Here is a 26,208-nt window from a genome sequence, read left to right on the forward strand (position 1 = left end):
AAAATATGCTTTCCTGATTTCTGGAGGGTCGAAAAGAAAAATACTTTAAAAAATTTAGCTTTTCTAGTAGGAAAAAGTAATTAAATATGATGTAACATAAGGACTAGACCCCACTTGAACCGATTCTAATATGTGCCAATGTATTTTAGAAATACAACTAAAAGTATAAACAAATATAAACCATTTAATACTGGAAATATGAGTACCTGAAAATCAAGTTCAAGTTTTTATTTGTTCAATTAATATTCATATCTATGTATTACAATCATGTATTATTACTTCTGTAAAAACAATATACACATTTTATAATTATAGAAATTCAGTAACATACACACGTGCAATAGATGTTTTTATAGGCAACCAATAGTTTAGTGTCAAACCTGTTCCTGTCCTGATTTCACTTCTGTCTTCAAAGATGCTAGTTTTTCTAGAATAAAGGCAGTAAACAAATGTATATTACTTATGTTAAGAACTACCTTTTAAAAATCAGTTGTGTTAAATCTAGTGACAAGAGTTAATATGAAAATGAAAGTTTATTATTAAGCAAATAATTAACCAGCATAAAATTCCAAATTGAGCACTGGCATGATGTTAAAAAAAACATCTTAAATTTCTGTTTTGAATATTTTTCATTGAAACTTTTTTTCCTAGTCAATGCAGTGTTTTGCTCTGTAACATGAAAATATTATAATAAAAAAAAAATGGTACCAGTCTTTTTTATTTTGAAATCTAAGCACTGATTTCAAGTGAGGCACCATCCTCAGAAGTTTATGATGCTGTATGTAAATATTTCTGAATGAAATCCTCCCCTACTCAAAGTTGTTAAAATTAAGATTACTTTAAAAATAAATTGTCTTGTTCAAACAGAGTTAAGATATGTGACAAAAATGAGTTAGTTGATAACATCTATTCATTTGCACATTTTGTTCTTCCTTGCATACTACTGGTTTCTGAAGTTTGTTATTGATATTCTTTTGGTGATGCTTAAACTGTGACAAAAATAAAACTAAAACATAAAAATATGAGTACAAGTCTAAAATGCTGATAAAGCTAACATATAAAGCAATGCAAATTTCAGCAAAGTCCAATCATTGCACCTTCACATGGGGCTGTTAGTAACTCTGGATATATAACCCCCATTTCAGAGGTCCAAAAATACTAAATTACTTTAAATACTACTTTTGACCCAGTCCCACATGAACATCTTTTGCATAGGTTGGTAAGTGTGACACCTAGCTTGGTCTACACTGTTTGCTTTGCATTAGCAAAACCTGCTTAATGCATTGTGGGGCCACCTGTTGCCAATAATAAAGCCTGTATATGTCTTGGTGTTGCAGGGTGTCCTGCTGTAGTGCTATCCATGCACTGCATGTGTCCAGTAATACCCACACATTGTCAAGTGGATAGTCATAGCATCAAATGTCCTTTTTTCCAGCAGATCCCACACATGCTCAAATGGGTTGAGGTCATGAGTTAGTTGACCATGGGAGGATAGAGAATTCATTGTCACTTTCCTGAAACCAGTTTGGCATGTCTCATTGATAGATGCTGGAGTTGTCTGGATACACTGTCATCATGAAGGGGTGTACTTGGTCAGCAAAGAGAGAAAAGTAGACATTCCCATGGAGCCATAGGTTAATGATGGTGAGGACCCCAAGACATGCCACGAAAGCAGTCCCAAAATCATAACATCATTGTCTTGAACCTGCTGAATACCAACAGTGCATCCATGTGCCATGGCCTCATGATGCTTTCTCCAAATGCAGATACACCTATCAGCACAATAGAGTTGGAAATAGGATTCATCAAATCAGGCTGACATGCCCATGCAAGGTGCAGTTTCTTTTGTCTTACAGTGAGCATGGTACCTGTGATGGCTGTTGACTGCCACAGTCTATACAAGCTAATGTACATTGCATGATCCATGTGGATACTGGTCTTTCTATTTGTGTGCTGCATTGCTGCTATGTTACAAGATGAGGCATATGATGCTCACCATGGACATCAACTACATGTATCTATCCCACACGTGACCTTTGGTTGTTCAATTGCTGTTGAGCTAGTCAGGGTAGAAGTGTGACACCACGGAATGGGAGTGTTTAACCATGTAGGCTGTTGTTGAAATACTGTACATCTTGATACCAAAATCATTCCACATTTGAAGTCTTAAAGATCCAAACACTGACCCATTCTGAGCCTACACAAGGGAGTGTTGCTAATGCAAAGCCAACTCATTGCTCTGTAATAGAAGAGAAAATTTAACATAATGAAATATGAGTTGAAAATGAAATGCTCAGAATTTTCAGGAGACAAATTCTGAGCATTTTAGTGCTGGGAAGAGACTTTATGACCCAACTAACTGTAATGGATGCAACCATAGTTCATCTATCTTCTTATCGTGATTAGGTTTACTTTTGCTGTCATTTGCAGCATATCTTCAAAAGCAAGAAAGGCATGTTATGAAGCAATCGCATTCAAAGAAATATTGATATATATCCAAATATTTTTGTGTACAGCATTTGATACATTTCCCTGATATGGGCAAGAATCACGCATTATGCAACCAGTCCTTGGACAGTGAGATGACAATATAACAAATGCTTGCATAGAGATTTTTCCAATTAATATGCACAAAGCCAATGAACATTTCCAGTAACTTTTCCTGAACATTTTTTCATGTGCAGATTAATCATTTGGGTGTTTCAGTTTGGTATGGCAACATTGCATAACAATCATTTGTACCTCTGAAAACTATGCGCATTTTGATGGGATTTACCTCAAAAAATTTCCAAGTTCTACAATTCACTGGGAAGGATTTTTATATGTATGGCAGATTTGCCAGATTTTTTTTTTTGGCTAGGGGCCTTTAGTCAATAAATGAAGGGAAAAAAAATCCACTGGTTGAAAAAAAATCCACTGGGTAGGATTGCACTACCTCCAGTGGGTGTGGGATTTTGTGCGAACAAGCACGTATAGGATAGTAGACCCAGTCTGGGCTCATTGAGCCTGGGATGGGTGCCAGGTACCCAGGTGTTGACTGCTCCCTGGTGGCAAAGTGGCCTAAAGTTTCTGCACCATCACAGAAAACAAAGGTGGAGATGGGCTATTGCCTTGGAGCCATCACAATACAGGTACACACACACACGCGCGCCCTGGATGATGAGAATGAAAATGTACAGTGGCAGACAAAAAAACTGCATCACTTGTGAATTTTGCAAATAATGTGTTTTGCGCTGCACTGTGGGTTGCAGAAATGTTCAAAATGCATTTGTTAGATGGGATATATATTTCTGCAAATAAAATCCAATAAAGACTCCACCTGACATACCTAATTGTCAAATATCTTGTTTAGGGTAAAATACGTAATTAATGGAAATGACAAATCACGACAACCAAACATACATTTTATTGCATTTATGTGTACAAACTGAAATGACAAGTTAATGTAATAGTATTATGTACTGTAAATCAGCAAATTAACTCCTCAATATTTTATTGTTCCTCCTCAAGCTGCAATTACAGCCTTGCAACGATCTGGCATAGAGTTAATCAAATGCTGGATATACGGTTGCCCAATTTCGTGGTACCATACCCTTACAAATATCATACAAAGGGTACTAGGAAAGTTTTGCAATACAGCTTTGTTTATTTAATTTTTTCAAAGTAATTTCCTCTACATTCAATACACCTCTCCATCCTCCGAAACCAATCTTTAAACCAGTTCTGCCAAGTTTCACTAGGGAGTAAAGCACACTCGTTGTCCCAAGCCCGTAGAAGGTCCTCATCACTGGAAAACCGCCTCCCTTTTAGCTTCATTTTCACATGCGGGAACAGTGCAAAGTCGCAGGGAGCAAGGTCTAGACTGTAGGGAGGGTGCTCGAGAAGTTTCAGTCCTGTCGTGGTCAAATATTCGGTGCAGGCTTTGGCGCAGTGAGCTGGAGCATTTCCGTGATGGAGGTACCAGGTGTCCATTCTTGACTTTGGCCGCAGGTTCTTCATAGATCCAATTACTTTAGGCAGGCATTGTTCAGTATACCACTTAGCTGTGACTGTCTTCTGCGTATCCAAAATGACACGTTCCACAATTTCACTCGATTTGAAAAATACAGCTATCATTTTCTTCTTTACAGATCGGGATTTTCTGACAATTACGGGTGTGTCGTCATCATCAAAGACCCAAACTTTGTTTTGAGCCTTGGTCGGCAGATCGTAATAGTACAGCCAAGTCTCGTCACCTGTCACGATGTTGTTCACATACCGAGATTGTCCCTTATCAAACTTTTTTAACATCTCCCGGCACCAAGTCACACGTCGTGTCATCTGCTCTTCAGTCAGTTGATGCGGCACCCAGAGAGAACAAAGTTTCTTCACGTGCAAATGATCTTGCAGAATCGAACGAATTGCTGGAGCATTTAGGCCCAAAGTATCCTCTATCTGTTGGTAGGTCACTCGCCTGTTTTCGTCAAGTATTTTCCTCACAGCAGTAACGTTTTCCTCCGTAACTGACGTTCGTGGCCTTCCCGGCCTCTCAGAATCCTCCAGAGTGAAATTTCCCCTTTGGAATTCTCTATACCAAGTGAATATCGTTGTACGATGTGGACAATCATCATCTAGTGCAAGAGTCATTTCTTCTAAGCACTGGTCTATGGTTAAACCACGCACGAAATTATACCGCAAAACTGTCCTTATCTCATTTCGTGACCACGATGCCATCGCAAGCACTTTACACTCTCACTACTAATGAATAACTGAGCCCATCGACTTGGCGCGGCGGCTACTATGCACGTATGAACATGTCTCAACATGCAGCAACAAGCAGCTTCCTGTGATTCATTGTTGCGTCATATTGCAAAACTTTCCTAGTACCCTTTGTACCTCTCCTGCAGCTATTTTTACTTGTTGGCTTCTTCTGAGCAATTTTAGATGACATTATGCCAGCAATTTTCAATAGGGTTCAAATCTGTACTGTTGCCAGGCCAGTCCAACACTGTAATGCCAGCATTTTTTCTGAGGTATGACTGTACCTTAAGGGAGAAAAACAAGGGAAAACATTGGTGTAAGTATGTTTTAAGCCTTGTGAGACAAGAAGACAAACTCATCATTAAATCTAAATAGCATAAAACTTACCAATTTTGCTGTGCGGCAAGGTGCTAGTCCTGTTGAAAAATGCAGTTTTCGAAGTCTGTGTGGTGATCTCTAATAACGGGTTTCAGGCACTCCTCCAAGATAGCAGTGTAGGCTTCTGCATTCACCATTCCATTAATAAACTTAATTCGCCCCACGCCATTGCTTATTATGTATCCCCAGACCATCTGACCAGTGGGGAACTTTACAGTCAGTGTGCAGTCAGGATGGTATGCCTCTGATTTTCATATTCTGAAATTATCGCTTCCCATCCAAGCCGTGCAGGTTGAATTTTGATTCGTCAGAAAAGATGGTGTCCCACTGCCCTTTTGTCCATGAAACATGCGTTTTAGCCCAAGCAAGTCACTTGTTCCTCATTTGTTGGGTCACAAAGGTTTCTTCTTAGGCCGATAGGCATGCAGACCACATTCCGAAAGCAGTCTTTGGATAGTTCGTGCACTTGTTTCAACACCAGAGGCCATCTCAAAGTCCAGTTTTAGATTAGGAGCACTAGCATGGCGATTACGAAGGCACAGCCATTTCAAATATCAATCTTGAGAAGGCGTAGTCACTCTCTTATGGTCTGATCCAGGTCTTCTCTTCACATCACAGGCTTCACACTTTAATTTCAGCACCCAGGATACTGTTGAATGGTGGCAGCCTATTTTATCAGTGATAGCACGCGTAGAATGCCCTTCCTGGGACAGAGCACAGAGCAACAGCTACACTTTTTTTTTCTTGGTGTCAAGTGAATATATGGAGCCATGCTTACACCTCTGCAAAACAGGATACTAATGAGTGTGTATACCCTTCCAACGCCGTATTTATAGAAACGGCTGATGCAACACCTTGCAATTACTGTCTGATGGAATACCTTTGCTTTGAGACAAACAAAATGACTGTAATCAAACATCTTATACGTTTCACTACAAATGTTACTTATTTTTAAGGTGATGCAGTTTTTTTGTCTGCCACTGTATATAAATTGTATATAAATCTAAGTTTTGTATATATATGAATGTATTTAAATTGTGTGTACTAATAAATGGGAAAATCCACTGGAAAAAATGTTATGGAATTTATTAAATCATAAATGTAATAATGATTTTATTGTATTCATAGCACAGAAACTGCCCTGCCTAGTAATGTTATTAGATCATCTTGAGCGATGTGTACAGAAAGACTATATAAAATCAACAAAGAAAATGGTAAAATGAGGAAAAAAGACAAGAAAGGGTCACCTGCATAAAATTCAGTTCTCTGGAATCTTCATATTCTCAATTCTTCCTTGTTTCAACATTTTAAAGCACATGAAGTGCTATTATCAAATGGATTGCAGGCTAAACTTCAATGAATTTGATCCAGTTTAAATTACAATAAAAAAAATTTTTACAAGTTTGGAAGTAATCAGACATAAACCAATCTACTTATAATAATTCCCTTAGGAATACGACCTTCCTGAAAGAAATTTGTGCAGTGTTCAAAAGTTCAACTTTTACATTTTCATCCTTCAGTTAGTTTCTACAGTAACCGAAGGACAAACATATAATAAATAATTAAAAATAACACTTACTTTTTACTTCACTTTTAACTGAAGTAATATCATCTAAAAAGCATAGCTGACTGTTTCCCTCTTGCTTATAAATTCTCTAAAATAAAAAATAACAACATATTTATAACTCGAAAGTACATTTTCAGTAAAATTCATGAACACAGAAGACAACATTTACAAGATTTTAACCAGCATGACACATTAATATCAGTATCTGTTTCCTTGAAATCATTTCAAAATTGCATCAAAATCAATTTTTTTTTTTTTTTTTGGTGATAGCTAATCATTAAGCTTGCTAATGAGGCAATAATGCAAAGAACAATTTATTGCAAGCCTCACACATGCAAAAAACAGTGGTAGCATTTCGGTCCAGATCCAAAAATATAAGTATTTGTGATACAGTAATATGAACCATAATACCATTTAATGGACCATTCTGCATATTATTATTGCAGCTAAAAGTAAACAAGACTCTTGGTGCTGATGAAATTTATCCAATTATGTTAACAGCAGCTGATGAAATTTATCCAATTATGTTAACAGCAACAGAAAAAGAAATAAGCAAACTTTCAGCGATAGTTAATGACAGCACTCTTGGATTCAGGATAGGTCCCTACAAACTGGAGATGTTCAAATATCTATCTCTTTACTCTTATTTGCAAAGGAAGGGGGATGAGAGAATCAAAGGGTGAAGTGACCATTTAGATCTATTGGAACAGGTGCAGAGGGGAGCAACAAGATTGCTCAGGGGACAAAAGGGTGTTCTTACCAAGAAAGAGTTCTGTACACTACAGTATCTAGAAACCAGGCATCTGTGAGGAGACTAGACTGAACAGTTTAAGGCTTTAAAATGAGTTGATTAAACTAAATGCAGATGGCTTTGCATTCTTTCCCATATGACACATACATAAGTGGACAAACTGGAAAATGATGGTTTTGGGACAGATGTGAAAAAATTTGCTTTCAGTCAGAGTGTGATGGATGTCATCTGGAGTGGTGAAAATTAGTAGTCTGAATAAATCTAAAGGATTGGACAAATTATTAGAAGTGATGGGTAAATGTAGTATATTTTTTTTTTTTTCTTTTTGTTGATGCTGTATAAACTTGATTCAGGATTGTGTTAATTTGGCGCATGACAGTTCAGCATATGAGACAATTTTTGTGCAAGACATTTTGTTGTATGTGATAATTTTGTCCGTAAAAGGTTTGGGAAACCAAGAGAAATTTTGGTCAGTTAGAAAGAATACAAAAATTTTGAAAATAAAAGAAAAATTTTTTTTTTCTAACAATTTATTTTGTATAAACGTGTTCAACAAGATTCTACTTATAGACAGGTTGGAAAGTAGGTATGTGCCTATTATCTTCAGCATTACATTGTAAATTTTTACAATATAGGTTGAGTATGAAATAATAATAGGCACATAATCAACCAGTGCATATCCCAGCCATATGTAAAAACAATTGGCGAGGGGCAGGTGCATGATGGTTTTGGGAGGTTAGTACATATAGAAGGACAAAGAAATAATAATTGCTAATGGTCTGATTTTAATGAAATTTGGGAGGGGCCAACAAATCTTTCTGAAAGAACCAAACATAATTTTATGAAAATCCAATAGGAATCAAGTTATCATATGCAGATGGATAAGTTAAGACAATAGGCATTTTAAGCATATGTGTTAATGCACCTGAAAACGAAGGTGGTTAGTGCACTCTGTCAAAAATATAAACCATACTGTGATTGCTACATGCCGTGTTAAGAGTCTGCATTTTCAGCCTTGTCTTGTTGTAGCCAACAATAGTCTTTCACAAAATTGCCGCATGCAGCAAAATTTTATGCACAAAACTCATACAGTGAACTGTTTCATACAGAGAATGTTGCTGCACTGAATTGACAAGAATCCGCTTGCTACCTTGCATCATTTTGTCACTACTAATACTAATTATATGCTGAATATATAACTGCTATGTTTATGCACAACTATCAGAATGCATGCTTAGCAATTTGTCCAGAAAATCCTAATTGGAAGAAAGCCATGCCCACACAAATCATATCTCATGGCTACCCACTAGGTGAACATCACATGAAGTTTTCATAAACATTTCTTTAGTATGGTATAGAACTTTTCGGTTCTGCTTCTCTGATACAGGTCTGGAGGCCTCATTTTAGGAACGATGTAGAGCTGCTGGAACGAGTACAGAGAAGGGCAACGAGATTGGTGAGAGGAACAAAGGGTTGGTGTTACTTAAGTTCTGCAAATTGCAGCTTCTGGAGACTAGGCACCTGCGAGATGATCTAATTGAGGTGTATAAGGTTTTGAATGGATTGAACAAGCTCAATGCTAATGGGATTCTTCCTCTTGCTCAAATTATGCACCTGAGGGAGCATAAATTCAAATTGAGGAAAGACAATTGTAGAACAGATGTGCGGAAATTTTCCTTTAGCCAGCAGCTGGTTGATAGTGGGAACAAACTTCCATCTGTTGTAGTGGAGGTAAGGAACTTAAATAAGTTCAAGGTAGAACTAAACAAACATTTAGAATGAATGGATTTTTTTTTTTTTTTTGGCTGATCTATATAAACTCGCTTTCTTGCACCATATGCCCTACTAATGCTAATGCTAAGTTCTTTACAGAAAATTTAATTCTGACCGTTATCATGGTGCCGACTAAGAGAATAAGTGACAGCGCGGTACTAGTAAATCTACCAAGAAAAGTAAAGCGACCGATTTGGATCAGAAAATAAAAATAATAAGGATATATGAAAATGGTCAAACATTAACAAGTATCGCACGAAATTTAGATTTGTCAGTCAACAGTGAACACAATAATAAATGACAAAGACAGAATATGAGAAGAAGTGAAGAGATCAGCATCAACAATGTCAACTATAATAACTAAGGCTATGAAATACATTATCAGTTTTTACAGTACAACACGCATGTTTTCTTTTCTTATGTGCCACTCCAATTACTTTACTGCTGTCCCCAGATAAAGTTTTTAATTGAACTAATTAAAAATATATATAACTAATTGAAAAATATATAACTATTTTTCTTCATTCTTCCAAGGATATGCAGTTTTTGTAATTTTGGTATATCATGGATATAGTATAAATATTTTTTTAGTCATTCCCAAGTTACATAAAACTCAACTTACGTAAGAAGTTCTAGAACGTATCTCTTATGTATGTCGCAGACTTATTGTATTTTTGGATTAACCAGAAATCGATTATCTGGGATTTTTTTTTTTTGCCATCTATCCCGGAAAATTGAGTCAACTGTAAACTTAAAATTGAAAGCAGAACAGATAATAGGCATCATAGAGGATTCTGATTCCAATTTTTAAAAATTCATTTTTAAAATGAATTTTTCAAACAGGATTAGTTTAGGTATGTTTAGTAATTGTATTTATTCATATTCATTTTTAAAAAAATCAAGTTAACCATCAGTCTTAAGGAACATAATTTCATATGAGTTTATAGCTGAATTTAATGTTCAGTTAATGTATCATTTCCAAGAACACACTGGGTATGTTAATCAAGCATTAGGTGTATACAGTAAAACCTGCTCATACATATTAATGGCATATAGTGCCGTTTACTTAGTGCATAACAAATCTCAAAAAAAAAATAATAATAAAATAAATAAATAATAATAATGATTAAAAGAATTTAAAATAATCTAAGGTCATAAAACCGGGACCAGACTGTCAGTGTGCTTAAATAGACCCAGTACTGTGTGATGGAAAATTACTATGGAAAGTCTCCATTGTATCCAAAAAAAGGCATTTCATTACTGCATGATTCTCTTTTGCAAAATTATTGGATTCGGTGGACATAACTTGTTTTAAACATGAAAAAATAAATGTAATATTTAAGATATTACTCTAAAAAACTGAATTACATAAATTTACATTTAATATTATTTTATAATAATGAAATATATGGTAACCCAGAAACTTTTAAAATAACCCTTATATATGTGATATGTTACTGAATTTAATATAATACACTGATAAAAGATGTCGCAGTCTATTATGTACTTACTGCAGTCTTGGATACATTGTCAAGCTCACTTCTTAAAACTTCTAGTTCATGAATCTGAAATACAGAAGCATTATTTTAATTTCAATGAAGGTGCTAATGATACCAAAAAAAATCTGTATTAAAATTTCCTATTTAAATATACAAAAGTTAGAGGTCACATAGAAAACTTTAAAAAAAAAAAAAACAGGTTAAGTATTGTTCTTTTTATGGCTAAGCTTACATATCATAAATTTATCTCATTAAAATTTAGTATGCAATCTTGAAGTTAAAACTAATACTATAATTTAGAACAGCTTATTTTTATTTTAATTACGTGTAAGTATAGGGTCAAAACGGCCTCTGTAGCTGAGTTGTCAGGAGTGGGAGTGCAGTAGCACATGCTCTAGTAGACCAGGGTTCAAGCCACTGACTGCTGAATACAGTCAATCTGTCAACCTGCACTGGACCATCGTGGCAGGTTATGGTCCATTTTCCTCTGCGTGAATTGTTGAGGAGGCTTCCATCCTGCATGGGTTGATAATGGCTGCAGTTTACCTTTTTTTTTTTTTTTTTTTTTTTCAGAGGATTCTATACCTACATTCTTCTAAGAATTTTATGGTTACCAAGCATAACTTTATATATATCAACTTTTGTTATCAGTATTAAAACTGGCAAGTAATGCAAGAAGCAAAACTTATGCTATATTAGCTGTTTAGAAAAACACTGTTAATTTGTAATTTGTATCCCTTATTTATTTCATCTAAGTATTTATTTAACCGTTTTAAGCTTATGTAAGCTTTCCAGATCCACAAGAGAAGATAGGCATTTTGGCTAATTGCACTTTTGCTAGAAGCAAATATTTTTATATATATCTATCTAGCCTACAGTCATTATTTAGTAGTTTGTACCTCTTTGTCTGTATTAAGAAAAATAGAGCAAGAGATACCTTAGTGTTCTGTCGCTAAAATCTTGAGCATATCAATCATTTCATCATACAGATGCTTTATTTACAGGCATTACATCTTACAGAACTGGAATTCCTTCTTGTAAGAAGAATCTTTTGTGCCAATTACTAAAATCTTCCCTTCTCTTCATGATCTCCTGAAAATGTAGCTTCTAATAAAAAAAGGAAATGTTTCTAAAAAAAACCTGGATGTCTTCACTGCCTAAATTCCTCTTTAACAGTGTTTCTCAACCTGTGTGCCACGGCACATTGGTGTGCTGCAGAAAATGCAAATTAATAAATCCAAGTTTTATAATAAAAATTAATTAAAACAAAAAATTCATTTATTTACACTGCACCGATCTGAGTGCCTTCCAGCAGTCAATGACGCCACGTTTTGATTCCTAGTACTGTACTATATTTGTTCATCTATACTACACAAATAATAAGTATATTATTAAATATACCCAACAGAAATAACTTCCCATTTATGAATATATGAGTATAGTGGTGATTGTAGTGTGCCGCAAAATTTTAGCATCTTTAAAAATGTGCCACAGCAACGAAAATGTTTGAGAAACACTGCTCTATAATAACTCCCCCCTGTGGCCTGCCCTAACATTTTGTCTGCATTGAAGAGAAACTTCATATCAAATTGTATCCTTACTCCTAAATCTCTTTTGCACCTTCAATTATATTGAGTATTTTGCTTCCAAAGTAATAATAATATAACCTTGTAAAATTTATGATGCAGTAAGTGTCTCCATAAATTTAAGAAAAACTGTAGTGTATGTGGAAATGAATTTATTTTAAATTTTGTAACTTATTTTAGCATAAAAGATTTTTTTCAATATGTCAGAAATAATCCAAAAGTTATTTCCTTCTAACATTTACAGAGCTGTAGATACTTTTTTCCTCTCTAACTCAATATGTTCCTTCCACACATCAAGACTGACCATCACTTACTGAACATTGCAATAAACTGATGTGGAAAGCATTGAGCAAAATGCAGCCCTTCAGTATGACAATGATACAAAACAACTTCAGATATATACACATTTGCTGTTTTTAATATTCTTTGTAAATAAAATTATTTATTCCCAAAAAGTTTTTTTTTTTTTTTGGGCGAGTCAAATTTTACATGCAGTGTTTTTAGGGTTAATTAAAGGGATACTGTATTTCCAATATACAGGAGAACTTGATGGGTTCGGGGTAACTCCCATTTTTAAAGATTTAATGGCCTTTTCTGTGGCTTCTCTTAATATAACTGGATAGATCCAATCACTTCTATTGTCTTATTCAATTTTATACAATTTCTTTTCAAGTGCCTTTTCAGCAATCAGAAATTGCTCAATTCCTAGTAAATATTTCCTCAACCCTTGAAGTTAAAAAGTTGCTTACAGGTTAGAATATTGAGTCAGAGGAAAAAAATAAAAAAAAAAAAGCATTGAGCAAAAAAAAGCTATCTATTTAGGATCGTCAATAATACCAGCATTATTCAGCCATTCTTTTTTAAGGTCCACATATGCTGAAACTTGGACTCTATTACTTGTGATCAGTTTATTTATAATTTTTTGTCTAAAATAAAAGAGAAAAGGAAAATTTAGCATAATGCTAAATTGCATAAAATTATTAGTAGTAGCTTCAGTGGCAAATTATGCAAGAAAACAAACTTATATAGCATCAGCCAAAAAGCCAACACCTTCCCATTTCACCTGTCCATACCCTATAAGAATTTATCTAGTTCTTCATTGAATTTATTCAAATTGCCCACCTCTACAACAGCAGATGGGAGTTTGTGCCAACAATCAACCAAAGTCGATTTTGGAACAAAATTCCTGCATATTCTGACCTGCAATCATCCTTCTCCAACTTGAATTTATGTCCCTTCATGTAATCCTTCCTCTTGCTCAGTCGGTGCAAAAGAAAGGATTACTCAATCCTTAAATGCCCCAATCAGATCTCCTCACAGGTGCCTAACTTCCGGACGTTGCAATTTGCAAACCTAAAGCCTTTTCTGGTAAGAGCACCCTTTTGCTCCTCTCAATAAGCTTGTTGCTCTTCTCTGAACCCATTCCAACATCCTTCTAAAATAAGGCTTCCAGACCTGTACGCAGTACTCAAGATGTGGCCTAATCATTTCCTTATAAATAATGGGATAATCACCTCCTTATCCTTGATAGAAAAATTCCTGTATATCATTGACAAAACTCTATGAGCTGTTCTAGAAGCCTGTCTGCACTACTGAGAGAACTTCATATCTGACTGCACAATTATCTCCACTGCTCCAAGTGTAGTACCACACAGCTGGTACACTAATCTGGGATTACTGCTCCCTGTATGAAGTAACTTGCATTTATCGATATTAAACTTCAACTGCCGCTTCTCAGTCTATCTGCCTAATTTGTTTATATATTGCTGCAGCATACCCTGATTACTGTGATTAGCTACCCTGCCAACCTTCATATGATGAAGGCATATCATTAAGCCTGATATGCCTTCATCAATATCATTAATAAATAGAGAAAACAGAAATGGGGTCTCCTCTAATAACATTAATAGAAAAAGAGCATGCCCAATGATAACTACACTCTCTTCTCCCACTCAACCATCCCTTTATCCATAGCAGTAACCTGCCCTTAATGGCACTGCTCCAATTTGTAGACCAGTCTTTTTTGTGCAACAGCATCAAAAGCTTTTCCGAAATCTAAAATATATGATGTAAAAATTATTTTTTTTTGCATCCAGTTCCTTTGCTACTGTGTCATAGAATTCAATCAGACTGGTCAGACAACATTGCCCCTTAACAAATGCATGCTGTGACTCCAGTATAACTGCATTCCTGTCTGGATGGTCCAACATTACTCTTTTAACCAGTTGTTTTCTCAGGAACAGAATTGACTTCTGTTCCTGTTCCAAAAAGAGACATGATTTACTCATGTCTCTTTTTGGACCCTCTCTGTGAATGTTTTATTTATTAAATATTGGATTTTTGAAAATATAAAATAATCATTATTGTTATTATGTAAAGACTAACTGCTTATAATGCATTCTAGAAATTATGGTTAAGATTATACAATTTTTATTCTTTTTTTACAATCTCGGGGAAATTTGCTTTCCTAAATCTGGACAGGTGAATTAGCAACATTCAGATATTTACCCTCTTTCATGTTGGTAAAAACAATAGGGATATTTGGACAATATCCCTTTAACCAATCCTGACCTTTTACTACACTGATTAAAAGATGACAATATTAATACCATACTGAAGCAACTCATTATGAAAAATATACATGTCATTCTGTTTAGTATTAGTAGTGTCAAATGATGAAAGAAAGTAAGCTTATGCAGCATTAGCCAAAAAAAAAAAAATAATCTCATTTCACTTATCCATTACCTCCAATTGTTTGTCTAGTTCTTCCTTGAGTTTATTTACCCAATTAATGCACATAAAATGATGGCCCTATCTTACACACTAATCAAGTAACACAAATTTGGAAATAAAGAGTGACTTTCCAATCATCCTGTTGTTTCTCTTAAAATGGCTACATAAAGTCAGGTTATCTTGCTGTTAATAACCTTAAGTAATGTAATCTAACTAGAAATATAATTATGGTTTGCAGAAAGCAGTTTTAGACAATATCCCTTTAAGATGAAGATTAACATCTTAAAGGGATATTGAGTAATCTTCATCTATTGAGATAATCTTCATCTTAAATTAAGATGAAGATTAACATAACCCAATCTCTTTTGTCATTATAGGGTGTTTCAAAATTGTACAGAACAAATGTTGGAGCTTATTCTGTTTTATATGAACTACCTGCTGCTTAAAAAAAAAAAAAAAAAAAAAAGGTAAAGTGCAGCCATTATCAACCCACTGCAGGATGGAAGCCTCCTCAACAATTCATGCTGAGGGAAATGGACCATAATCTGCCACGCTGGTCCAGTGTGGGTTGGCAGATCGACCATATTCAGCAGTCAGGGACTTGAACCCCTGTCTACTCAAAGAGCGTGTGCTAGTGCACTCCCGCTCCTGACCACTCGGCTACAGAGACCTGCTGCTTACCTAACTTTAATTACTGATATTCATAACAGTGGCAAATACTAAGATTGATTTTGTCTGTCGTTCAACATGAAATTCTGTAAATTCTGCTAACTGAGTGTTGGGAATGGTGGTGGTAAAAATCCATCCCATCATTATAGGCAGATTGAATATTTTAAATTTTGTTTTCCTGATGAATACGGTACTTTACTGTGCAATATTGAAATATTTCTGTCATAATAATAGTTTTTTTTTTTTGGTTTTTTTTGTAACCTTAAGTGATGATTTTCAATGACATCCAAATTTTAACATGATGTAATTCAGAAGATTAAGATTAAAACACTATCATATGAATATTTTTTAATTTTTTTTGGTAACTAACATAACTACTTTAAATATAAAAAAGCTACCATGTTAACAGTTCAACAGTTATATTTTTAAAAACAGTTGTTTGTAACCACTGTCATTTTTACTTCTCTAATCACTTTTTTAAGTAGCTTTCAAAAAAAAAAAAAAAAAATTTTTCTAACAAAAGTCAAAAGAAAATTAAACTGCATTAGTTGCAAAGTTTTGGTTCAATGCTGCAATAAATCAGAAACCTCCATGGTTTTATGTCTTTTCATCCCTAAAGGTGACCCCTGTTGCTGCAAGAATTTTAGCATTCTGAGTGAACTTGATAACAGAATCCCAAAATAAGTTTAGTAGCTATTTCTCAATAAGCATGCTTGCTTTCAAAACAAGGAGAAATGTTACTCATGTAAGTTAAAATTTTTCATGTGATTAAAATGTATATTTTTCATTTGCTACTGCCTTGTAATATACTTAAATTTTTGTTCTGATTTTTTTTTATTTTTACCGAATTTGTATCAATCATTTGATCAACTATGCAATAAATTTTATATTAAAAAAATGTTGCAAAAAAAAAAAAAAAGTTACTGTTTTCCTTTCTCATTTATACATTCTGGTTTTTGCTAATTCAAATCTAGTTTTCATTCCTGTGCTGTTCTCATAAATTCAAATCTTGACACCTATACCTAGTAGTACTTTTCACATAATTTTTACTCACCAAGCTATTTTGTAATCATTTAAAAATAATTGTAATGAATAAATTAATTACAGTCAGTTAGGATAAGTGAGAATGTATTTCTACAAAGTCAGCTATAAATCCATTTAATTTGAAACTGGTATAAATAAACAAATCTTGAACTTGTTACATCCTTTCGGATATACGAGCATAAATACCATAATTTATAAGGACCTCACCAACAATTTGAGGTTTTCAGGATAATTGTGAATGTTTCTTGAAAAACCTCTGAAACTCTATTTACAAAAACTAGTCAAATATGAATGTAACATGGATCAAGTTCCATGTTACATTCAGTTTATTGTGTAACAAGAGTTTTTGCAAGTGTTCTGCTTTCTTCAATGATAAATCTGGATTCCTTTTCATAAATCCATAACACCAATCATGTCCAGAATGCCCATCTTTAAAGAGGTCTTATCTTCAACAGATGTTATTATCCTTAACATAGTATTTTACCAAATTTAAAAATTCTTCCTTATCTCAGGGATTGACCATCTCTGACCTTGTAACTAAGTGTTTAGACACCTTGGCCTTAATACTGCTAAGAATAGCAGTTGACCAGCCAGTTCTAAGTGTATTTCTTTTCACAACCTGACAACTCTCATATAGAAAACAAATTGGAACACCATATTTTCCTGATGCTTGTTTGTATGCAAGTCTTATTTTTAACATCGTCACAGCACTTTGCATGTCTTCTACACTGTATTTAGGCACTCTCTTTTTTACATAAGCTTGTGGCATGGTCTTTAAGAATCTAAACAATTTATTTAATCACTATTCTTCACTTCACTGTAAAGTTTTGCCTGAAACATACAGTAACAATACAATTAATAGTTTTAAAAAATGTTAGAAAAACATTAAAAAAAAACATATGAATAAAACATGAAAAATTTATAGTAGCCACACATTTAGGGAAATTGTGAATACCACTTACAAGTTCACAATTACTTAAAATGCCAAAATTTTCTAAGATAATTGTGAATTTGTTTTGTTTTATCCATCATTTAACATAAACTTAAGCAAGAAAAAAATTATTGTTCAAATTCGTCTCAATTCATATCTAGTTTTCATTCATGTGCTGTTCTCATAAATTCAGATCTTCACACCTATACCTATTGCAGTCACTCAAATGAACCCTTAAAAATAATTGGATATGGATTTCAAAAAGAAAACTAAATTTTTTTTTAAAAAAAATTAGGCATTTCCCCGGAATTTACCGCTTTAATATACCAAAAATATTTAAGTACAATTTTAAAGTAGTCCAAAAAGTATTAAAAAATCTGGTAAATAACTTCAAACTTTGTTTCAACATTGTACATGAGTTGCACTACCATCTGTATCCTTCAAAAATTTTCGATTTACCTTCTTCATCTATTATCAAAAATGCATTCACAATTACTCTAACCAAACCTAACGGAGTACATTTGATACCTGCTTCTCAATTTCCTTAATATTAGTTCTAAATTCTTCTGCCATATTCGTATTATTTCACAGAAATTCTGAAGACGATTTTAACTGTTATTTGATATTACTCGTTTCTTTTCATTACGAAACAATAATTCCATTTACATTACAATCGTACAAATGTTCTCTTGACCAACGATAATCTTTGCAAAATTAATCACCAGGCAAAAGATGAAGAAAATAACAGTACAGTAACTGTTTTTTATCTTTTAGTTCAGTATTCCCAAATCGAAATGCCTAAAGCCTACGGATATCTAAATTCGCCAGACCCTTGTTAACAGATGGCCTTAAAAGTCTGCATTCTGTCAATACCTCCCCACCACTAAACACCTTTCAGAGAAGCACAGATGTTACTTCTCTGAAACCCCGAGTAGATTCAACAAATAATACAAGTCACAGAAACCTTATACTGAGAGTGAAAGATTTAGAATAATGGAGAATTCAGCACCCCCACCCTGAAGTTGTGTCAACACAGAGTAGTAAGATCTTATTATAAGTGTTGCCAACTCTTAATAATACTTCCCGCTAGCCGCATGCTCAAAATCCACTATTTTTAACACTTAACCCGCCAAGTTTTTAAAATTTCATTTGGGTTAAATCCTATTAATGGGCACCATAAAAAATTTTAAGACCCTACATTATGTCCAGACAAAAACCTCCAAATTGCATATCAAATGCAGTTTATTCTGAGAAAGAAGTCAAAAATAATAACTACCGTTTAACGGAGTTGATAAATTTATGCAGTGATTAATATGGCAATATTAATAAATTAATTTATTAATATTTATTAATTTATTATTATTAATAAATTAATTTATTAATATTGTCATATTAATCACTGCATGGGTTTTTGGTGCATTCGAAAATGCACCAAAAACCTATGCAACAAATGGGTTTTTGGTGCATTCGAAAGAATTACCAAACGATGTTTTTTTAGTTCCGCTGGAAAATAGAGATAAAACAACTCTATTATCAATTATAAGAAAGAGAATATTGTCAGGTACAAGAATCATCAGTCTGCATATAAAGATCTCTACCGAGACATTAATTATACCCATGATGAGGTTATTCGTCGCTATAATTTTTGTTTCTCCAGATGATTCAATTACGACGAAGAAAAATAATCCAATGGCGTTCCTTCGCGGTTTCAAAAAAGGTGGGGCTATTTCATTAGAATTTTTTCCACATTTTTAGATTTGATTCAACAATTTAAGGCTATGAACCAACATATCGTTTTACCGCGAGTGTAACTACATGTTGAAATTGTTGTGGTTCCCCTCAGGGGATCCCTGAATAATATAAAACCGATTCTTCGCTTTATAAAAAAAACTATTAAATAAGATATCCTTACTATGTTTACGATGTATATCAATAAAACATTTCAATTATGAAATATTCATATTGTTAAATAAATATTTCTTAATTTTAATGTTGCATTGCCAAAATATGTAAATTGCTAAACATATTTTAAATTTTTACATTTAAACTCATTCCGCTAAAAAAACCGCTATCCACTATTACATATTTTAATCCGCCAAATCTGAAGCAATTTCGCTAAATCTAGCGGGAAAACCGCTAGTGAACAGAGGCCTAAATATAACTGAACTTAAAATTGTTATTATTAAATAATTATTATCAAAATCAATTACTATAAAATCTCCTTTATATCAAAGTACCATCCTATGCATGATAATTTAATAATTATTTGTATAATTAAATTAATATAATTCAAAAATATTATTTGTTATATATAATTATAATTTAATTTAATTTATGAAACAAATTAAATTAAATTAACAAAAAAACATTTTTGTTTGTTGTTATTACTGAAGGTTTGGTACAAGGCCTGCAACGGCCATATTATGCCTTCCGAATTAAAATAAGTTTCAAAAAAAGTTTAGAGGTGAGAGAGCATTCTTATCTTCTCTTTTTTTTTTTTTTTTTTTTTTTTGGGCATAAACGTCAAAATTCCTATTCACGTTTCTGAGAAAATTAAATTACACAGTCGAACCTCAAAAATTTGACAATCACGAGACAAGTTATTATTATTATTAGCTATATGGCGCAAGGAAGCCGGAGGCTCATGCTGCAGCAGCCAAAAAAAAAAAAAAAATCTTTAATACCCTGAGAGAGAGAGAGAGAGAGAGAGAGAGAGAGAGAGAGAGAGAGAGAGAGAGAGAGAGGAATCGCCAAGAAAGAGAAGAATGATGATATCCAGCTGAGGACCCTAGGTGTGCCAAGCCCATACTCACCAGATGTGAGCCCCTGGGGTTAAATTGATATGGATCTTAGTGCAATGGATGCTGATTCCCCTGTACTGTGGTTTCGTATTGATCCAGAGATGCAGTTGCTAAGACAAGTCATAATAGAACAGCCTGACTTTCAGTTGCAGTATGAAAGAGATGTAACTGCTCAGGTTGAAGCTGTTGATGCACTCGAAAAATACCCCATTCCTGATACCATAGAAAATGAACACTGCTTTTATCAAGTTCGTTGTGCTGCAGCAAACTGCTTAAGGAAAGTAGCCAACGCTATGGTAGCCACATGGGCGGGTCCACCTGCAATGTTGACTATATTCCTGAAAATGTTTGGCTCTTATTCTTGCCTTCATATAATAAGGCAAAATAATTTTTCCAATTTTTAGCATTATTTTTTACAGAAGACTGTTCCAGTAGCAGTGGCAGGATTAAAGACAGTTCATGGCATATGTCCTCCAGATGTCCTTAAATTTTTCTTAGATCTGTTCAAATACAATGATAATAGTAAGAATAAATTTTCAGATAATTATTATAGAGCAGCCCTGGTAGAAGCAATAGGAGAAACAGTGACTCCTGTGGTGTCTGTTGTTATTCAGACAGGGCAACCGATTACAACAGATTCTATATCGGAAGATACCGAATTAATACCGGAAGAGATAACTAGATGTCTAAACATGCCACATCATGGTTCCACAATATGATAGATGCAAAATGGTGTACACTACCAAGGTAAATGAAATGGCATCATTTTTTTTTATATCTCATATTGTGAATACCTTCAGAACGCGTTGCCATGATATTTCACTAACTCGAATAAGTAACGCTTCACCAATGAAGAAGACTATTGTTACTTATTCTCGGCGGATACTACCACCCAGACGGCACCTTTTCAAGGCTTATTGGCCTTTCATCGGTGGGTGGGCAGGTACCACCCACCAAAAAAAAAAAAAAAACCTATTATATTTAGGTCACCCGAATAATTAAATTCATCTACCGTGCTGTGTCTTATGTCTGTTAATTGCGTGTGTTCTATGGTCGATTTGTCTGTTTGCTGGACTTCGAAAAACCCCAGTTTCTGGGGAATAAACCTTGCTATCTACACCTGAGACCGACTAACTCAGCCACGTAGTGAAAAAAGCCCATTACAGTTCCTCGCATCATCGACGGGATTAGAACCTGAGCCTTTTCCACCCGGTGTGTGGGGGAGGGTCGGTGATGATACCACTGTGCTACATGCGCAGACTAGGTACCACCCACCGATGAAAGGTCAATTCATAAATCCATAAATATTAAAGCCGACCGGGCTAGCCGGGTGGGTAAAGTGCCTGCCTGGCAACCCAAAAGTCGCGGGTTCGGATCCCGCTTCGGGCTTGGATCAAAGTACTGCAAAAACCTTGGGAGGTGCATTATGGCCACAGAAACCGATGCGCCAACAACTACCAAAAAAAAAAATAATAAAAAATAAATATTAAAAATGGATTATTATTTTTTTCAATGTGCGAACCAGAATTTAAACCGCATGGTGGCATCGTAGTAGTTTGTTGCATTTGATACCATGGTAGAATTGTTTTGCGGAAGCTCTGTGTGTTTATGTTTTAATCATGAATTGTGGTACCGTAACCATTGATCGCCAATGTTGATGTGTGTGCCAAAAGTTTGTAAAGGTCGTGTTTATGTAAATCTGATGAAGAGGATAGCTGAATTTGTCTTAAATCATGAAGAAAGGGGAAAAATCAACAGATGCCCAGATCCGTCCATTTAAATTGTCTCATCAAGTTTTGTGCATTACTAATGTAAATTTTCAGCGGCAATCTCTAATTGGGTTTGTAGAATTAACAGTGATATGTTTAAAAAATGAGTTGCGAAGAATAAAATTAAACTGTAAGCAATGTCGCATATATCGCGCATCAGTGAATGACACTTATGAAGCGTCTTTTACTTATAATGATCCTACGATAGAGATATGTCAAGGGGAAACTAAACAACGGAATTTAGATTTCTTTAGTTCATGTCATTTATCTGCTGTTAATTCTGTGGATTCGGATCATGGGAATGGAGAAATAAACATACGTATACCCAATGAAGCTTTGCATTTAGTAGCTGAAGGGAAACAGCTTCGTATTGGTTTGGAGTTTTCTTTGGAAAAGCCTCAAGGGGGTATTCATTTTGTTGTCCCCGACACAGAAGGAACCCTCGCAGAAAGAGGTGCTCATATGTTTACATATGGTTATGAAAATTCTTCAAGAATGTGGTTTCCTTGTATTGATTCTTATTCAGAACCATGCACATGGAAGATGGAATTCACTGTTGATGCAACAATGACAGCAGTGTCCTGTGGTGATCTCCTAGAAACAGTTTATACACCAGATATGAGGAAAAAAACATTTCATTACCAACTTTCAGCCCCAACTTGTGCTCCCAATATTGCTTTAGTTGTTGGACCATTTGAAATTTTAGTAGATCCCTATATGCATGAAATAACACATTTCTGTTTACCACAACTTTTGCCTTTGTTAAAGCATTCAACTAATTTTTTACATGAAGCATTTGAATTTTATGAAGAACTATTATCCAGTCAGTATCCATTTTCATGCTACAAACAAGTATTTGTTGATGAAGCGTATGAGGATGCAACACCATATGCAACAATGACTATACTTAGCACAAATCTCCTTCATACTCGTCAAATTATTGACCAAACATACTTCTCAAGAAAAATAATGGCTCATGCTGTTGCCGAGCAGTTTTTTGGTTGTTTTATAAGCATGTATTCGTGGTCCGATGTATGGTTACCAAAAGGCATATCCACATATTTGGGAGGACTTTATTATAAAAAGGCATGTGGAAATAATGAATACCGTTTCTGGATTCACAAAGATCTTCATTCAATAACTGATTATGAACAAAAATATGGGAGTCTTATTCTTGATTGCAGTGCAACCACAGTAAATAGCATGAATACTATACAAGGGAAAGATGGAAATTTTTATTTCCCTACTAAACATCTTCATACAACATCACCGATTTATAACAAGGTTCTTCGGAAAAAATCTCACTTAGTAATACGGATGCTAGAAGACAGGATTGGAAGGGTTCTGCTGCTTCAGGTTTTTAATAAATTATTGTCATTGGCAAGTTCAGCAGCTCAGCAAAAGGTAACAAGTAATGTTTGGTTTAATATGCTATTATCAACCAGTAGCTTTCAGAAGGCTATTTTTACTGTGACAGGCAAGGATATCAAAACATTTTTGGAACAGTGGGTTCGCCAGGGCGGCCATCCAAAATTTTTTGGTACCTTTGTATTTAATCGAAAGAGAAATACAGTAGAACTTGAAATTAAGCAGACAGATACACAAGCAAGAGGCATACGAAGATATGTTGGTCCACTAACTGTAACTGTCCAAGAACTAGATGGTACTTTCAAGCATAACCTCCAAATAGAAGAAAATGCTACAAAGCATGATATTACTTGTCATTCTAAGAGTCGGAGAAATAAAAAAAAGAAAATCCCTTTATGTACTGGAGAAGAAGTTGATATGGATCTTAGTGCAATGGATGCTGATTCTCCTGTATTGTGGATTCGTATTGATCCAGAGATGCAGTTGCTAAGGCAAGTTATTATAGAACAGCCTGACTATCAGTGGCAATATCAGTTGCGGTATGAAAGAGATGTAACTGCTCAGGTTGAAGCTATTAATGCACTGGAAAAATATCCCACACCTGCATCTAGATTGGCTTTAACTGATACTATAGAAAATGAACACTGCTTTTATCAAGTTCGTTGTGCTGCAGCAAACTGCTTAAGGAAAGTAGCAAACGCCATGGTAGCCACATGGGCGGGTCCACCTGCAATGTTGACTATATTCCTGAAAATGTTTGGCTCTCATTCTTGCCTTCATATAATAAGGCAAAATAATTTTTCCAATTTTCAGCATTATTTTTTACAGAAGACTATTCCAGTAGCAATGGCAGGATTAAGGACAGTTCATGGCATATGTCCTCCAGATGTGCTTAAATTTCTCTTAGATCTGTTCAAATACAATGATAATAGTAAGAATAAATTTTCAGATAATTATTATAGAGCAGCCCTGGTAGAAGCATTAGGAGAAACAGTGACTCCTGTGGTGTCTGTTGTTACTCAGACAGGGCAACCGATTACAACAGATTCTATATCAGAAGATACCAAATTAATATTGGAAGAGATAACTAGATGTCTTAACATGGAAAAACTCTTACCTTGTTATAAATTTAGCATTACTGTTAGCTGTTTAAAAACTATCAGAAAACTTCAAAAAATGGGCCATCTTCCAAGTAATCCTTCATTATTTCAAGAGTATGCAGCCTATGGTTTATTTATAGATGTTCGGCTTGCTGCTATAGAAGCACTGGTCGATTATACCAAGGCTGATGGAAAGATAGAAGATTTAAACTTTCTTTTAAATATTGCTGAAAATGATCCAGTTCCCTTAGTGCGGTACTACGTATTGAAGATGCTAACTGAAAATCCACCATTTACTAGGACAGATCAAAGTCCAATGAATACTGAAGACCTTGTTGAAAGGCTCTGGAAGATAATGAGCACACAGTTTTGTGATTCTCGTTTACGTTGTGCTGCTGTAGATTTTTATTACACATTGTATGGTCGTAATAGGCCATCTTGTCTTCCAGTGCCTGAATTGGCAGTTGTTTTAAACTTAAAAGAGAAAAAGGCACGTCTAAATACAAATCTTGTAGATGATGTGAAACTGGAAATTAAAACTGAACCTGTTGTTAAAGATGAACATATGGCATCCATAATAGTAGAAGAAATTCCAGTAGGAGAACAGGTTATTATAGAAGAAAAGGAAGATATTATAATTACTTGTGGGGAGAAAAGAAAGGCAAGTCCTCTAAGTCTGGTAGATGAACCATTGTCATCTGCAGATGTGAAAATAGAGTTTGTTTCAGAAAAAGAAGGAACTAGTAAAGTCAGAGTTAAAGAAGTTCCATCATCACAAATAGCTCCTTTGTGTCCATCTGCATTACCACCCACAGCATCCACAGCTACTACACTGGAAGGGACAAGTAGCAGCCTTGACTCTTTATCAGCACCTGCATCAACATGCCCACTGTTCCGTTCATTTGATGTATTTTCTGATGATTCTTTGTCTAAATCTTTACCTGGAATTCAAGGTTCCTCTGCACATCAGCCTACTGGATTTGATTCCAGTATGTTCAAGAAATTATCTCCTGACACCCCTGATACAAGAACTATGCCATCAGATGAAATAGATTTGAACCAGTTAATTAGGCTGCACAAAGATAAAAAGAAGAAGAAGAAGAAGAATAAGCATAAACATAAGCATAAACATTAGCACTGTCCGAACATAATTTTCCACATTAACTTTCATTTGGTATTAAGGACAATTTTGTATATATGTAATATATTGTTAAATATTATGTTGTTAAAATGTTTTGTACATTTCATTGTGGACATTGATCATATGTAAATATATATATATATATTGCATTATATATATACAATTGTGTTGAAATTTAAAAAAAGGTAAATCCTGTAAATAGTTTTAAATATAATGAGTTTACGAGTAAACTTTATAACTGAATAAATATCTAAGGAGATATATAGAAAATGAGGTTGTTTTTTTGTTATTTTTTTATTAATAATGCAGCAGGTAATTTTACAAGTCCGGTTCAAAGTTGAATAGAGAAATTCCTGAT

The 26,208-nt window shown here is 34.5% G+C and overlaps 1 protein-coding gene and 1 long non-coding RNA gene across 3 annotated transcripts in view; one reads left to right on the forward strand and one right to left on the reverse strand.

Moving 5' to 3' along the window:
• The window catches only part of LOC150090701 (uncharacterized), a 42,515-nt gene extending 23,180 nt beyond the window's left edge, over positions 1-19,335 (reverse strand). Inside the window, exons 1-4 of one of the 2 annotated variants that reach the window (XR_016547283.1) lie at positions 19,270-19,335; positions 10,721-10,774; positions 6,698-6,773; positions 332-427 (exon numbers count right to left, since the gene is read on the reverse strand). This is a non-coding gene — a long non-coding RNA (uncharacterized LOC150090701). Of the gene's footprint in view, positions 1-331; positions 428-6,697; positions 6,774-10,720; positions 10,775-18,199; positions 18,672-19,269 lie in introns of those variants that run through there. The other variant, XR_016547282.1, reaches the window with a different exon arrangement.
• Positions 19,336-22,054: 2,719 nt separating this feature from the next.
• On the forward strand, positions 22,055-25,844 carry Taf2 (TATA-box binding protein associated factor 2). Its single transcript, XM_090379486.1, has one exon. The coding sequence runs from the start codon at positions 22,206-22,208 to the stop codon at positions 25,842-25,844; it is 3,639 nt and encodes a 1,212-aa protein (XP_090235612.1). The 5' UTR covers positions 22,055-22,205.
• Positions 25,845-26,208: the final 364 nt, after the last annotated feature.

This window comes from Mastigoproctus giganteus, chromosome 1 (assembly GCF_048544385.1).
Source record: "Mastigoproctus giganteus isolate SK-2022 chromosome 1, ASM4854438v1, whole genome shotgun sequence".
Lineage (NCBI taxonomy): Eukaryota > Metazoa > Arthropoda > Arachnida > Uropygi > Thelyphonidae > Mastigoproctus > Mastigoproctus giganteus.